General features: G+C 38.6%; 2 protein-coding genes across 2 annotated transcripts in view; both read right to left on the reverse strand.

Moving 5' to 3' along the window:
* LOC139116605 (actin-1-like) overlaps positions 1-17009 on the reverse strand; it is a 244120-nt gene that overhangs the window by 162509 nt on the left and 64602 nt on the right. The window lies entirely within an intron of this gene.
* Positions 1-17009, reverse strand: part of LOC139149340 (fibronectin-like) — a 52102-nt gene that overhangs the window by 3597 nt on the left and 31496 nt on the right. Inside the window, exons 17-27 of the mRNA XM_070721058.1 lie at positions 16038-16313; positions 7586-7861; positions 6429-6704; positions 5555-5830; positions 4491-4781; positions 3444-3743; positions 2815-3081; positions 2141-2416; positions 934-1242; positions 545-700; positions 117-248 (exon numbers count right to left, since the gene is read on the reverse strand). Coding sequence (XP_070577159.1) covers positions 117-248; positions 545-700; positions 934-1242; positions 2141-2416; positions 2815-3081; positions 3444-3743; positions 4491-4781; positions 5555-5830; positions 6429-6704; positions 7586-7861; positions 16038-16313 — 2835 coding nt within the window. The remainder of the gene's footprint in view (positions 1-116; positions 249-544; positions 701-933; positions 1243-2140; positions 2417-2814; positions 3082-3443; positions 3744-4490; positions 4782-5554; positions 5831-6428; positions 6705-7585; positions 7862-16037; positions 16314-17009) is intronic.

Here is a 17009-nt window from a genome sequence, read left to right on the forward strand (position 1 = left end):
AATTGTGACTGCGAGAGAGCAAATTGACCGTTTCTGTCTTTCAAATTACAGTATCGTGCTACAGTCTCTATTTTTCACATCTAATAAATTGCAGTAGGTTTATTACCATAACTTACCTTTGTAAATCCATGGATATTCATATCGCTCCTCTATTTGATATCTTATGGTCCTGCCCTGCGCTTGGGACCATGTAGTCATTTGCGGGTCGGGGTCTGTTCCTCTCTCTGGCTGATAATCATCATATCCTCCTAGTAAAGAAAAAGTGCCATACATTACCGTCGTATGGTAAGTAATAAACAAGAATTATACTCAATCAATTATCAGACATTCATGAAATTGTAACTGATAGAAGAACAAATCATCGAGAAGTGTACAATGTACTGCAACTCAAGTGTCGTACAGGCACGAGGGCATGTACACACAAATACATCAACATATTTTACGTGTATGCATACATATTTACGCGAAGACACATAGTAAGAGAGAGAGAGAGAGAGAGAGAGAGAGAGAGAGAGAGAGAGAGCGCTAGGGGGCAATTTCGTACCTTTGCCATTATCTTCTGTCACAATTACGCTGTAGTAAAGTACTGGACCGTAGTCGTGTTTGAAAATGTCATCAGTGAACTCAACTGTTATTGTAGTTTTTGTCTTCATTATTACTTCTGGGTCGTTTGATGGTTGCACATCCGATGGTGGGGGAGCTACAAGAGAGTACAGGCTGACAATTTACAGCGGGAGTTCTTATCCTCACATTGCTGTAAAATATCTACTGATGTGAATGTAATGCTACCCTTCTCTAAAGATCATTATTTGTATTTAGATTGTTAAACTTAATTGTTAAACTTGCTCATTGTTGTCATACAATCTTTGATTTCATAATAAGAAACCCATGATAACAAAACGTAGAAGGACAAGTTAAAGGAATTATACTAACGTGCGATATCAGTTTCTTCTTGCGTGTACGTAGGGTCACTCTCCGTTCTCATAGGTTCTGGACTTAAGCAAGTTAGAGTAACTTGGTACTCGGTGAATGGATCAAGGCCGGTGATGTTAGAGGCCGGGTTTTCGTCATCTTTATCAGGCAATGGTATATGGATGTTGTCAAGAGTTTTATCTCGTTCTTCATTGACAAAGTCAACCGTTATACTGTACGATTCCAGATTCCCTGCTTGTTTATCCCACTTAACAAGTAATGACGTAGCTGTTGTGTTTGTGACACGGAAATGTTCCGGTGTAGCCAGCACTGGATGCATGTTCATTGACAAACACAATAACAACAACAACAACAACGATGATGATAACGATTAATATAATATAATCATAGTCATTATATGACTGAACCAAATGGTGGGAAAGTACCAACATGCTGTACTCGGAACATTACCACGAGGGCTTGTGTTTCATTGTGTGGGCGTCCCCAAAGAGCGTCTAGCTTGTACGGGGACGGCAGAATAAACTGAAAGCCCGAGTACAAATATCCCGAGAACGACGAGCCTATACTCTGGCCAAGGGTTCTGTTATTATTACATATGTTACCACGTAAATCACAAACAAAATGACGCCCAATACGAAACATTTTAACATTTTAGGTATGGCAGAAAGATATGGACCAAGTTCCTTCTTCTGTAATCAATAAAGTTTAAAGTACGATGATGTCATTTACTTCTCTTTGGCTACTTATGCCACACCCCAGTTCTGATTGGGTAAAGTGTCGATAACATGTTTACAGTTTGAAGGTTAATGTCAAGCCTTTCGGGAAAGAAGTACGGGATAACACTTCGGTCTAAATATGTTCACACTTTCCAAAATGAGATCTCTCTCTTTGATAAAGATATACAGTGAGCTTTGTCGTAGCTATCGTAATCTTTCGTACTCTGTGTTGTTTCCCTTGCGAAGCAGTGTAGCTTGCAGACGAATATTTTCGTTCACAACAAATGTAGTCCGGACTACAAGGGCTCATTAACATGACGTTATGACATAACGTTTTGGGTATTGCACTGCTGTGCAAATACCGATGGTTCACACGCGCTCAGCAGTTTATATGTAATATGTAATATCAATAATTAAACTCGAATTTAAGGGATGTTTTAAGTAGGATTTACAGGCTAGCAAGTGAAGTATATGAAGAAGATGAGACTTACAGGTTCTATCCCTTGTTATTTCTGGTTTACTCTTGGCTTTACCGCTCATTACCTGGACGGCAATGTCATACAGCTCACCAGGAGTAAGGGCCACCAAACTTGCTTTCAATCCAAGGTCCGACAGATGCTCTATATCTCCGTCTTCAGGTTCATAGGTTATTTTGTATGAATCATAAATACAGTCGTCGCCAATAGTACAGTCAGGTTCCGTCCATTGGATATGTATTTCGTGAATACTTTTGCTTGTCACATTTATCGCTCCTGGTCCTAGTGGCTCTGAGTATCATCGAACGAAAAAATAGCACTATCGTCAAACTTAACCGATGGGATTCACGTTTACAACCAAATCAAGCTCCTGATAGTATGAGCCTGATTTTTTTGGAATTTTTGTTGGAAACATTCGGCTTAATTGTTTCTATGTTTGCAAGCAATTTCGATGTATATTGTTGCAAGTGTCAAGAAATTAGTAAAGAGCAAAGATAAATAATTGAATTATTTTTTAATATTAATGGACGAAATATCTTTTTATCCTTACAGTATCTCATAGTGCTTGTGTTGGATGGGGTGATTATCTGCTGACATAAGTCGCTTGTGTCGTGAAGTCGCCCTACATCCCGATAATTATACTCATTCTAACTTTTGAATTCAAATATGAGAGTAAGACAACACAACACCTGATGTTTCATCGATTGGTACACTACTATCGCTGGTCTTTTCATCAGAGTTCGTGTATATCTCAATGGCGTATGTATCTCCAGCTAGTAGATCGGTAAGACGGGTTGATGTATTGCTTGTGACTTGGATGTATTGAGTGTTGTCAAGCTGACCCGTATAGTTGACAATAAATTCATCATAGAAACTAGTGACATCAATATCCCAGGCAATATCCATGAAATATGTTTCGACAACTTCAGCCCTTACGTTAACAGCCGTGGCCGGAACTGGAAATAAGATATTAAGACCCTATGAAATATATTTATGTTCAAATACGGTGGTTTCCATCGGATTCGAACTCACAACGTACGGTATCCAGTCACCTAGCGGAGAAGCAACAGACAAAACCGCCCGGTCAAATCCCCAATCTCAAAAAAGATTGGTTCAATAACCGAGCTAAGTTGTTACAATTTTTCTGACTGCGACCACTCCATATGTTTATATTAGATTAGGGGTCCAAAGAGCCTTGGTAAGAAATAACGAAGGAAAGCTCCCTGTCTACATTTTGTAAATCAAAATATTTTGACCCTGAAAGAGTACAGCAAGTAGACAATGACCAGTAGTGGTGAAATGGCTTAATATGATTTACTTGTTCTGTCTGTGTCGTTGTCAGGATCACTCCATAGGCGAACAAAGTCACCAGCTTGGCCACTTATGGTGAAAACGTTAATTGAATACTGCGTTCCAGCATAAAGTTCTTGAATAGTGTACGAGGTAATGTTTTGATCTTGATCAAAGATTTCCTCGTATCTTGGAATGGCATTCTCGAGATTATCCATTGGGTCATATTTTAACTCATATCCAGTCCAATGTCCGTCTGGTTGTAACCATCTAACGACGAAACTATCATGAGTTGTGGCAGTTGTCAGTATCTCAGCCGTATCAGGATCTGAAAAAATGATAGTACACATCATACTATTGATGCAGATGAACTAATACATGATTCAATCGTGTAATTTTGTAAAATTCTACTTCACAAAATTCCAAATAACTGACTAAGACAATATCCTGAAGGGGTCGTGATTGAACAACTTTTAAACATATCTCTTTCTAATGGCACCCTGTATGTGTAAGTCATATGTACAGCAAAAAGCTATTATGACATTTTATACTGGGACTGTGACCTGTCTGACGTGTGCATGGTCGTATGGTCTCTTGCTCGCATAGGTGTTGCTGTATATTCAATATAAAATAACATTCTGGAGCCAGTAATACAATCAAATGATAGGTAATTATTAACAAAAAGAAAAATGTAATGCATGTTAAACGTCTGACCCCAATATCTTACGGATAAAGAAAATGACCCAAATAAAATAACTAAACTGATAAATAAAACAAATTGATGCAGGCGTTTTGTATAATTTGTTCTCCTTGGAACGAAAATAGGACTATTTAAAAATACGTTTCTATACATAAATAGGTATGATCACATACAACACGATAGAGCTGTGAAATCTTCTAGAACAATAAAGCAAAAGAAGATTGGTTTTTCTGATACGTGTAAAACTCAAGGAGAAGGTGTAGCCTCGCAAGACATCCGGTCATTCACTTTTAATATTTCCTGATCTCAAAACACGAGAAAGAACAGAATAAATTTCTGGAAAAAGAAAAAGAAATCAACAAATATGTTACTTACAAACTCGTTTGTCTTCAGATGCTGGCTCACTTTCTAGTTTTTCCTCATCATCTAACCCACTCACTGTGTATACATACATTGTGTAAAGATGACCGGCCTTCAATCCAGTGCATGTGTAATTTGTAGCCATAGGGCCAAGGTCTGGTTGAATGTGTAACTGTTCACCAGTAGAACTATTACACTCAATTCTGTAGCTTGAAATGCGACCGAGTGGTCTTGTCCATGTTCCCATAATGGAATGCGTGGATCTGTTCGGTGATGTGACCTTCAATACCTCAACAGTATTAGGATCTATGAAAAGTAAGAAAGCGACCTGAAAACTGCATACCATAATTAAAAGTGAAAGCAACATTCATTTCAGTCGAGTAAGGAAAGGATAACGTAATGTCAATGTCAATGTCTAGCAAAGAGAAGTGGCCACACATAACTTTGAGCCATTCTCTTCATAAAACAGGAATAAAAATCTGTTTTAACCTTCAAAAGTTTCGTACCAAGGAAACAAAATATCAATTAGTGGAATTTACAATGACCACTTCCAAGATGTGTACTGTATATATGAAAATTCCATTTTTAATTTAGTTTCCTATATGGCAAGTTTCCTTATTCTACCAGCTTCTATATGATCGACACACAGAAGTAGACCATAAAATTGTAAACGCTTAAGAGTCCTAAAATCTGTCGTCACAAAACAGTGTTCATTAAACAAGCAACGTAGGGCCATTTAAAACTTTAAAGCTTTTATCCCTAAAACATGTGTACATGCATATTGATAATTATTTACATTGAACCTTAATAAGGTATTCCTAATGAGCCACATGTCTAATTAAGAAGCCAACAGACAGAAGGATGCTTTGACCAAATACAATACACACAGGGGATTAATTAATTTGTATCTTAAATAACTATAATCATATGAACAAAACTAAGTTAACTCTATCATGGGAGTAAGCTTATTTGACAAACTCTTTCAAGAAAAATGAAACATTGATCTAAAATGGGGAAGAAATTTGAAGTCCTTGATTTTGGAGTCCTTCATTTTCACTTTTATATCTACATAGACTTACTGGTTCTCTGAGTGACTGTAGTACTGTTTTCACTAACTTCATCTACACTGTGACTTCTCATGTAAATATTATAAGACTCGCCAGCAACCAATCCTGTCAACTCAGCAGAACTTTTATTTTTGTTATCGACCTGCTTTGTTTGAGTATTAGAGGTGCTTTCGTCTGTATAAAAGATTTCAAATCCGTCATAGACTGTGTCTATTTCTATTGTCCATCCAACAGTGATTGTTGTGGTATCATATGAAGAGATGACCACATCTTCTGGAGTTTTTGGCTCTGTGAATAGAATATATGGTGAGACATTCAGGCATTACATTAATTTCAAGGCTTTCAAAGATTTCTGTATACATCTATACCTTCCGGTTGTCATCTATGGGAGGGGAAAATCAATTTTAGATTGTTATTTTCAAAATTGGCCAAAGTATGTATACTCCACAAGCTATTAAATAATTTATAAAGTGCAGTAGACAATAGAGGAATGTAAACGTTTAAAAGACCAAATATCTATCCCTAAGACATATTGTCCGTTAAACACGCAAACATAGGGGCAGATATAGCTTCGATAGTTTTCGCTGAAGAAAGTATATATATACAGATTAATACTAATTTAAAATACACCTGATCATGTTACCAGTAATAAACCGAATCTCTACTATACAAGCCATCCGATAGGAGGATGCTTTGACCAAATGCAATACAAACACGAGCCATAAAAATTGTATACTCTACAATCATAACCATATGGAAAAAACCTGAGGTCTTTCATGGGAGTATTTGACAAACTCCTTAAAAAAACCAAACATTGACCTGAAATGGGGAAGAAATTAGAAGTCCTTGTTTGTCAATTTTCAATATTATATCTACATAGACTTACTTGTTCTCTGAGTGACGGTAGTAGTATTTTCACTAACTTCAGTTCCACTGTAACTTCTCATGGAGATATCATACGACTCGCCTGCAACCAATCCTGTCAACTCAGCAGAACTTTTACTTTTGTCATTGACCTCCTTTGATTGAGTATTGGAGGCGCTCTCGTCTGTATAAAAGATCTCAAACCGGTCATAGACTGTGTCACTATCTATTGTCCATCCAACAGTGATTGTTGTGGTGTCATAAGAAGAGATGACCACATCTTCTGGAGCTTCTGGCTCTGTGAATAGAATATACGGTATAATATTCAGACATTACTTCAACTTTATGGGTTTTCAACGATATTTATACGTATCATGTGACAACCAAACCTGTTCAAGCGTTATAGGATACTCAAGGAACAAATTATAATATGGGCATCGACAGTGAAGGATTGAAACTTTCACCAAACTTTTCCTGACAAAACAATGAGCCATTTTATTTATGAAAAAGGAAGAGAAATCAATGCCGCCTCCTCCATTTTTTACTGAGAAAAGAAATTACCATTATTTCAAATTGAAATTGATCGCCTTCCCGATGTTAGCTATAGGAGAGGAAATGCCATATTTGATGTTGATTTTCAAAAAATGTTAAAAGTATATTAATACGCGAACTTCTAAATGATCCACAAAGAGCAGTTGACAACAAAAGTATTGTAAACTTCAGAGAGAGAGAGAGAGAGAGAGAGAGAGAGAGAGAGAGAGAGAGAGAGAGAGAGAGAGAGAGGGGGGGAGCAAATATTAATCCCTATAGACATATTGTCCGCTAAACACACAATAAAGGGGCAGATTTGCTTTGATGGTTACTACTAAAGAATGTCTATTTACAGCTAAATAATGATAAAAAATGAACCTAAATTAGGTATCACTAATAGGTCGCATGTCTAATTCATAGGCCATCAGAGAGAAAAAAGCTCTGACCAAATACAACGCACAAAAAAGCTAATAAATTTGTATAATCAACCAGCACAATCATATAAAAAAATCTAAGTGCAAGGGATGTCTTTCATGGGTAAATTAAAAAAAAAAAACATCTTCAAGAAAAACAAACATTGACCTGAATGGGGAAGAAATTTGAAGTCCTTGTCTTTCAATTTTCACAACTATATCTAAACAGACTTACTTGTTCTCTGGTTGACAGTATTACTGTCTTCACTGACTTCATTTACACTGTAACTTTTCATGTAAATAACATAGGACTCGCCAGCAACCAATCCAATCAACTCAGCAGATGTTTTAGTTGAGTCATTGACCTGTTTTATTTGAGTAGTAGAAGTGTCCATATCTGTATAATAGATCTCAAATCGGTCAAAGAATGTGTCACTTTCTATTGTCCACTCAACAGTGATTGTTGTGGTGTCATATGAAGAGATGACCACATCTTCTGGCGCTTCTGGCTCTGTGAATTGAATATATGGTTAAATATTAAGACATTACGTCAACTTTAGGGCTTTTAAAGATTTTTATACACGTCTATGGCTCAGAAGTCAAACTGTTCCAGCGTATTAGGATACTAAAACAGCCATGTTATCGCTACCTCAGTAACAAGGGCATCGACATTACAAAGATTTACACTTTTATCAAGTTTTTCCTGGTAAAAAAGCTTCGAGCCCTTTTTAATGAAAGAGGAATAAAAAGCACTGGTTACCCACGGTGCGCCAAAATAATTAAAAAATAATTAAGGTTAAAGTATCAATATAAATTGTCAACTTTTCTTTCCAAATAAATTCTTAAAAGCGTATGAATAATAAAAGAAGTACAATTTGTCCATAAGATCGCATTTCATTATGTAACTTTTCGTGAAAAGAAGTTACACTGTAAGGAATTTTATCTATGCAAATGTTACCCTACAGCGCCATATGTGGCAGAAGTCACAGTTCTCCCAGTCCTGTCCTCTTTTGCACGAGGACGCCCGCCAGACAACATCGCCACTTTGTGTAGTTTCACCAGGCAGGGCATTCCTTCGACGTCTCATCAATTTAACACTGGGTCTCAAAAACCATTTCACCATACACGTTTAAGACGTGAAGCAAAACGGGATCTGTTGGTATGGCAAACATTCCTAAGTAGCTTTAATGGCAAATCATTCTTAATTAGCCACAGTTTCCCTGGTAATCCATCCCAGCAGTTGCACACTGATGCTGCTGCATCACAAGGTTTTAGTGGGGTATTCCAGAATCACTGGTTTTATGGGGAATGGCCAGACAAATGGAAATCTCTTAACATCTACCTTGAATTGTACCCGATTGTTGTTGCTGTGGAGCTTTGGGGGCACAGCATGGCAAACCAGGAAATTTGGTTCATGACAGATAACATTGCAGTCGCAGAAATCATTAACCGGCTGTCCTCAAAGGACAATACTATCATGGAATTGGTATGCAGGCTTGTGTTGACATGTCTAAGGTGCAACATTATGTTTCGAGCAAAACACCTTCCTGGCAAGGATAACACTCTTGCTGGTTTTTTATCACGGTTACAGGTTTCCAAGTTGTGGTCACAGGCTCCACCGGGTATGGATTTGATGGCAACGGACATTCCTCAACACCTGCGGCTCAGTCCTCCATAACCTTGGCAATTTGTTAGATCAGTTAGTGTCTCCTGCCACAAAAAGAGTCAATGCCAGAGCATGGACAGCTTTTTCCATTTTCATTCACATTGTTTCAATCCCCCCAGCATTAGTCTTGCCCATTTCCAAGGAAATATTAGCCATGTTTATTTCCCACCTGCAAATGAAGGGCATGTCATTCACGACAGTTGCAACCTATATACCTGTCATCAGCTACGTTCACAAGCTTCTGAATTTAAAAAGTCTATCAGATTGCTTCTTAATACACAAGCTATGGGAGTCCTTCAAGAAGCAGTCACCAGTTGTAGTATCTTGGCATCCTACTACCCTTCCAGTCCTACATCAGTTTGTTGACGCACTCGACAAGCTCTTAGGCAGAAATTACAGTGTTTTACTTTTCAGGGCCATTTTCTGTTCGCTTTTATGCCGGCACTCGCACCAGCGAAATAACATTCACAACAGAAGACTACAGCCATCACATACTTCCACTGGAAGCAGTCTCTTTTAAGGTCACAAAGGGCATAATTACTAGTATGGAGGTGGCATTTACATCATACAAGCATTTACAAGGTGGTCCCGGCCACAACGTTGTTATCCAAGTCATGCAACCCTCAAATTACTGTCCAGTGACAACACTGTACAATTACATTTGTAGACGAGGCCAAGGGCCAGGCCCGCTGTTTTGTCAGCAAACTTTGAGCCCCATACCTGTTCAGTTGTTCACTGAAAAGCTCAATGGTTGCCTTCATTTATGTGGCTTAGATCCAAAGTTTTAAAAAAACACACAGTTTTCGTATTGGTGCAGCTACCACTGCATCCATGGCAGGCCTCTCAGACAATCAAATCAGGTGTCTGGGTCACTGGAAGTCAAATGCCTTTAAGTCCTACACGTGTGCACCAGGCCTTTGGGCAAATGCTCAAAATCAATCAGCTAGCTATCAAACATAGACCTTGAATTTGTAGGGTGGCTGTTCGCAGGGCTGCAGCACCATTCAAGCATCAGGGTTCTACTTTGTTATTGTGTGTGTTACCTAGTATTTTTATTAGTAACACATTTTTTCACATGTGTCAGGCATGGGGTTTTTATCTTGTGGGGCCGACACAAGATGTTCTCGTGGCGGATTTGGGACCCCACAAGATGGGGAGAATCTTCATAAAATGTTACAAAGATTTTTCTGGAGTTCATTTATTTGTTGTATTGTTAAAAGACCACCAATAGGTGGCACAATTATTGTAATTTACAGTTATTAGCAGACTGAGTATTGTAAGCACACATTTTGTGCTGCGTATTATGGATCAACAATTTGATGAATAACTTGGTAGTAACAGTTTATAATTAAAAGGTCACCAATTGGGCGGCCCGTTTTTCTTCCAAAAGACATGAGTAGAGAGTGTTTTTTGATAGATAGCATTTGCCCAGGCGACTCATCATCTGCAAGGAGGAGCTGCCGGGACAAAATTAAGGACATTTGCAAGGGATAAAATAGCATCAATCTAACAATATATGGGAAGTATAATTAATCATGAATAAAGATTGCGTGCAAAAAATAAATAAAAAAATATCTAGTTAAAATAGACAAAATAGTACAATAGAGTTCAACGTCAGTCAGTGTTTAAGCGACTGAGAAATAAATAGAAAGACATAACATAAAGTGCCTATGCCATGTCCCAAACAACAACTTTTAAAATCAATCTCTATGCCTTGGAGATAAGTTCTACCCATATCGGACATCGAGGGTTGCGCGCTGTAGATAGCTATACGCAAGTAAAAGTTGCAGTTGGGTGTGTCTCCAAAGCCAAGGCGGTCGACTTTTTTCTCCTTTCCGAGGTTCACGCAAAGGCTTATCTAAGAATTTCACACCTCTAAAGCTACATTTGAATATAACAGGCATTCTGTTTCCACAATGACCATACCGCTGAACTACCTCACTCGGTACTACTTTCTCCACTGTCGAGTTTGAGTGGTCATTTCATAAACGCTCAACCCGTCGCTCCTGTTTAGTTTCAGGTCAGCCAGATGCAACAACTCGTGACGAATCTGAAGACTTACAATTTTGTCAAATGAACGCGGGAAACGCTGGAAGATCGTTGGGCGATTGCACATTAGTGATGTTTGAGAATTACATGTAAGCTTGCACGATTTCAACTAGTTTGTGTAATTTTCTGAAACTAACCACCGGCATCTATCCAGTCAATTGCTACTTTATTTAGTTCCTGGGAAGAAATACCAGAAAGTGGTCCCCCAGAGGGTTTTAGAGTACCGGGCCCGATATCCTTTAATTTCTGCTAATATTTTATCAACCAGCCCTTTAACTTATCTGATGTCTTATGAACTGTACCTCCATTCAATTTGAGTTTTCGACATGGCCATTGTATTTTTATTCATAAAATCAGCGTCTTTTGAACTAAACAATGTAATATCACATTGGATTGAGTATAGTGTACAGTCGATGTTCACACTTTCGAAGCTTGCCTTGCTTGAGCGATTGACACGACGGCAATAGATAGAAGTGTGAATGAGATGGGCAAAGCACGGTCCCTGTGGAAGGACTGTGGTACCGACAATTACGCTGTTCGACGTGGATCACCAGTAAAATAGCTCGGTATGGCTACTCAATGTATTTGGTCGCAGTTTGTAAGACCTTTTATGAATTTATATACCTTCTGAAGTAAAAATCGCTCGATGCCTGATGAACAAGCACCCAATGGAAACTATTAACCGTCGTTTCAAGCGGCATCGTGACTGAACGATGAGTATAAGCATTACTACCTATACAGGTAACCGACCAATGCCGAACTATGCCGGAGATTAACCGAGTAACATTTCCAGGCTGCGGAGACACGAAAAAGTAAATCTGCTGTTGAAAACGTTGTTTTCGTGCAGCTTTGTCGGACCATGTCCGGTTGGTAGGCATGCGATAGAGTTTTGAGCAAAGGAATTTTACGTTATCTTATTAATTAAGGTACGATATCGCCGACATTGCAAATTTTCACCACCATCTTGTTTTGCGTCGCTCAGTTGTGTCACAATCATGTCGTAACTTATGCTATGCTCTGCCATGCATGGACGTACGTACAAGCGAGACGCACTTGTTGGGTCGAAGTGACAGTAATAATATAATCTCTTCGATATGAGATTTTGTCAGTCGTGAACGATCTTGCACAAAATAGGAAACATCATAAAATTATAAAATTAAATGTTCAAATCGAGCCTTTAATACGAGTGGTCTGAACATGGAAGTAGCGGGTCAGCATAGCAACCCATGTCACGTCATCAGCCTGGGAAATTTCAGAAAACGTAGTGGGTTGTTTTTCGTTGATGAAAATGAATGAATTCTTAATTCATTTAATTTTACTTTGTAAGTTAAACACGATTGGAACTAATTTGGGATAATTGGATTTTCATATTTTTAAATTTCCCAAAAGTGTTAGGTGCTACATAGTTGAATGTTGCAACAATACAAATTACTTATAAAAACAAGTGTGTAATGTAAAAAAAATCAGATGAGATCACATTTGTAGATTAATTTCTGTACAACTAATGTTTAACGCGTGCTATACATTAAAGCTGTCCGCAACACAATAATCCTCGTAACAACTTCCCGTCGAGTCTTAGGATCATCAACGTCATAAACCACGCGTCTATTTATGGCATAAGCTTGGCGCTATTCTTAAGATTGTTGCGTAGGTCCGCGGAGCGGATAGCATTCTCTTGCTCACGAGAATGACGAAAAATTACTGTTGCTCACATCCATGGCGATGAATGCTTATACTTTATTATGATGCTGTATGCTGGTACTTTGTTGCCTGTCCAACAGTCCATCCTGTGTTTGTCCTGAGCGTCGCGTCCACCAGACTGTTTTGATTTTAGCTTTATTTGTGAATCGGATTTCAGAAGTAACACTATGGTTGGCCATTTACATATCATGTATATCAATTAGGATAATTGACGTCATTCGTTCCTGGTCAATAGTTTGCAAATACCTCAGCTTGCTTCAGAGGCTCAACTGGCCAAGCTTAGCAAGGTGTCTGCAGGCGTCCTGCAGAAGTAGAAAATGTCGCGAATTGTTCACATTTCACATCAATACAATGCAACCCCGAAGGAAACTTTTTTAAGAATGTTGTTTTGGGCCTGGCATAGACACTTTAAGCCTAAATTTTGCAACGACTTGGAAAAATCATACACATTTCCTGTATAAAATACATAATGTTCACAAATATTTAATTGTGCTTATTTTACAAAATTTTACAAAAGAGTTAATAATATTTCAAAAACAACACTGCGTACACAAAACAACATGATAAAACATCATTAAAAACAAACCACCACTAATACCAGTCGAAAAATATGCCAAAAACAATTCAAATGTGAAACCATGCCCACTTTCACAGTTAAAAAGAGAGAAAATCCGAATACACGTATACGCGACTCAAAAAAACCTTTGTCGCAAAAAAGTGTTTGGGGCGAGGCCTGTTCGAGAAAAGGAAAAAGAGTGGGACATCCCGCAGAGAAAAGGTCAACATGCAAAATTAAATAATTGTCAACATCATGATTGATCATAGCTTGATTTCAGGGAATTAGATAATCATACGTGGATATTGGACAGGATATTCGGGATGTTTCAGCGATAACTCTCAGCCTCCAGTCTTCAATATCATCTCATGGACGTCCAAGTTACCGGAGATGTTCTATATTAAACAGTTTACAAGTGAACAAAACACTCATGGTGATTCGTCGGCAGCCAGCGGTCTCCTCGCTCACGGCGTGTCTCGATGAACACTCGACGTGCTACGCCAGCGCACAGACAAACAGAAAGACAGACTAGCAACGCGGCATGCCTTTTGTTCCATGGTCGTTTCGGTAGACAATGGCCTTTTCGTATTATAATGAGCTTCACAGGTGTTAGCTTTTTTGAGACTTTATTCGTTGTTGATAATTGCACGAGATTATGCGAAGAGTACGACGAGAAGGCATCGTGCTCCAAGTCGCGTAGCAACCATACTTTCTTTGTGAGCTCTCAAGGCAGATACACTGGTTCACGCCAATCAAAACATAACACGCCAGCAGATTCATAAATGCGTCCTTCTATGACCAACTTTTAAAAGACGATATGACTGACCGTAAACCATTGAGTAAAACCAGACAGTATCGATAAAAGACTTTCAAATTTGGTTCAAACACACTCATTATGTATTCATAAAAATGTGAGAGGAATTTTTAAAATGGTAAAACTCATTTTCCCAAAGCTCAAAACTTTCCCGTTTTCGCTAGCACGCCAATTCCGCACAGCACCACACGACAACAACAATACAAACTCTGCCGAATATATTTTCGCTTAAAAAATGGCGAAAATCCGGAAGATACTGAAAGATGCATGGTCGGCACTCTTTGGAAAAGACAGGCGAGAGCTACCTAAGGCGAGGCGAACATGGAGGGCTTACGTAAACGCTTCACACCTTGAACAATACCCGTTGCTAGTCTGTCTTTCTATTTGTCTGTGGCCAGCGGCAGGCGGTGACGTCGCTGTACAATACAAGGCCGCCTTACACAGACATCCTCGAACTCACCATATCATGATAAAAAAATAGCAAAGTTTTGCAGACGTCACGGCAGGGTATAGAGGACCTTCGTCGTTTACATTGGCTCAGTCTCTAAACGGAGTGTTGCGAAGGCAAATATACTCTGGCTAAAACACTCAGTTTGGATTTGATGCGACGTTCACGCGTTCGACTTGACAAACACTTATCAAGCAGCCGCTATATCTCTGTAACTGAACAATATCGTAGCTTCAAACATAGGACTGTGTGGAGAAAAAGCTTTCTGCAATTGGGATCGACAAGTCTTGTATGTGCCGATCTAGCCCTGCGAGTATAGTGAGAGTGTCTTTAGGTGCCTTCGGGCCTTAGGTGCCTTTAGGTGATGCTACCCCTGAGTCCAGAGGCGCCTCCCGAGTCGGGAGGCGGCGGCGACTCGGGAGGTGGTGTAGCCAAAGCCGGACACTCGCCGTACTCGTAAGGCTTGTGCCGGTCCTGAGGGATCGCGGTTGCATCATAGAGCATGTTTATAGTTGCGTCGCTTGTCAGTCGAACACGGAAAATGATGAACGTCCTCACACGCGGCAGATTTCTTCAAAACTATTCATTTTATCATGATTTCGGTGATCTTTGAGGACAGACGACGAACTGCCAAACAACGAGGTGGTTTGTTATCATGGTATTTCAATTCATTCCATTGTACAATCATGTAACGGCGATGGCACTGACAGAGCGGCTCTGTAGAAGGCTTGGAGTTTGGCCCCGCCATTCCGCGCCTGAGGCATTCCTATATTCTCAGTGTTGCTATAAAGGGTCATGTGTTGTACGTTTCGCCCTTGATCCAAACTGTGGACTGTCTGCAATCGGCAGTTTGTCTGACTCTCTAGAACTATTCACAGTTAACGTGGACGTCCCTTTCGGTGATATAGCCCACTTCAATTAATCAAGTAAAGTTCCAAGATGTAAAAGTTATCGCTGAAATGCTCTATTAATATCTAGTCAAATATCGGTGTATGGTGATCGGATTCCCAGCTGTTAGGGATTCATCGATCGGAGGAAAGTTTGACGTGAACCATGACTTATTGAAGAACTTAATTGTAATTTCGCGAGTTTGTTTTTTTTTCTATGGCGAGTGCTTGTTTGTTTTTCTTTCCACAGGCCCACGCGTTTTTTTTATTTGCGTGTGTGCATGACAATTTTATTTTTTTTATTTTTTATTTTTTGTTTTTTTATTTTTTGAGTACATGATGTCCACTAAGGCAATCACTGTCGACATTTTTCTCTGATTTTTTCTCTTAACTATCAAAGCAGCGGGTGGCTCATGTTGTGTTTTTAATTATCTACAATATTTTTTTTCATAATATGAGACGCACTTTTTGTTCATTTTCCTAAATACTTAAATAAATCTGGGAATGGGGAAGTGATTTGAAGTCCTTATTAGTCAATTTTCACTATTATATCTACATAGACTTACTCGTTCTCTGAGTGACTTTTGTACTGTTTTCACTAACTTCAGTTCCACTGTAACTTCTCATGGAGATATCATAAGACTCGCCAGCAACCAATTCTGTCAACTCAGCAGAACTTTTACTTTTGTCATTGACCTCCTTTGTTTGAGTATTGGAGGTGCTCTCGTCTGTATAAAAGATTTCAAATCGGTCACAAACTGTGTCACTTTCTATTGTCCATCCAACAGTGATTGTCGTGGTGTCATATGAAGAGATGACCACATCTTCTGGAGTTGCTGGCTCTGTGAATAGAACATATGGTAAACGCTTAAGAGGTACGTCAACTTTATGGTTTTCTAACTGTAAAGTCAATTAAACAGTTCAGAGTTATAGGATACTAAAACAGATATGTTATCGTTACCTAACGTAATAAAAAATCGACATTGTAAGATTTATACTTTTATCAAAGTATTTCTGATAAAACTTTGATCATTATCTTCATGAAAGGGGAATAAAGTTTAGTGGTGACCCTCCAATGTTTCGATAGTAGGAACGAAATTACCCTTTATTTAAATTGAAAATCATCGCCTTAAAAATGTTAACGGAAAGAGGGGCAATTCCATTTTAGATTCTGATTTTTAAAAATGGTGGAAGTCTACTCACGTAACGAGCTTGTAAATAATCAACAAAAAGCACTAGCCGATAAAATATCTGTAAACGTATCAGAGACCAAATATCTATTTCTTTGACATATTGTCCTTTAAACACGCAATTTTGGGGCAGATTTAGCTTGGATAGTTTTTACTAAAGAATATAAATATACAAAAATAAACAGCAAAATGACATCTCCATTCAACCATATGTCTAATATAGAAGCCATCAGACCAAAGGCAGCTTTGACAAAATAAAATACAAATACTAGCCTAATAAGCTTGTATATTGAACAACCATTAACATATGAGCAAAATTAAAAGTGACCTTTACTGGGGAGATTTGAC

Source organism: Ptychodera flava, chromosome 2 (assembly GCF_041260155.1).
Source record: "Ptychodera flava strain L36383 chromosome 2, AS_Pfla_20210202, whole genome shotgun sequence".
NCBI classification, from domain to species: Eukaryota; Metazoa; Hemichordata; class Enteropneusta; family Ptychoderidae; genus Ptychodera; species Ptychodera flava.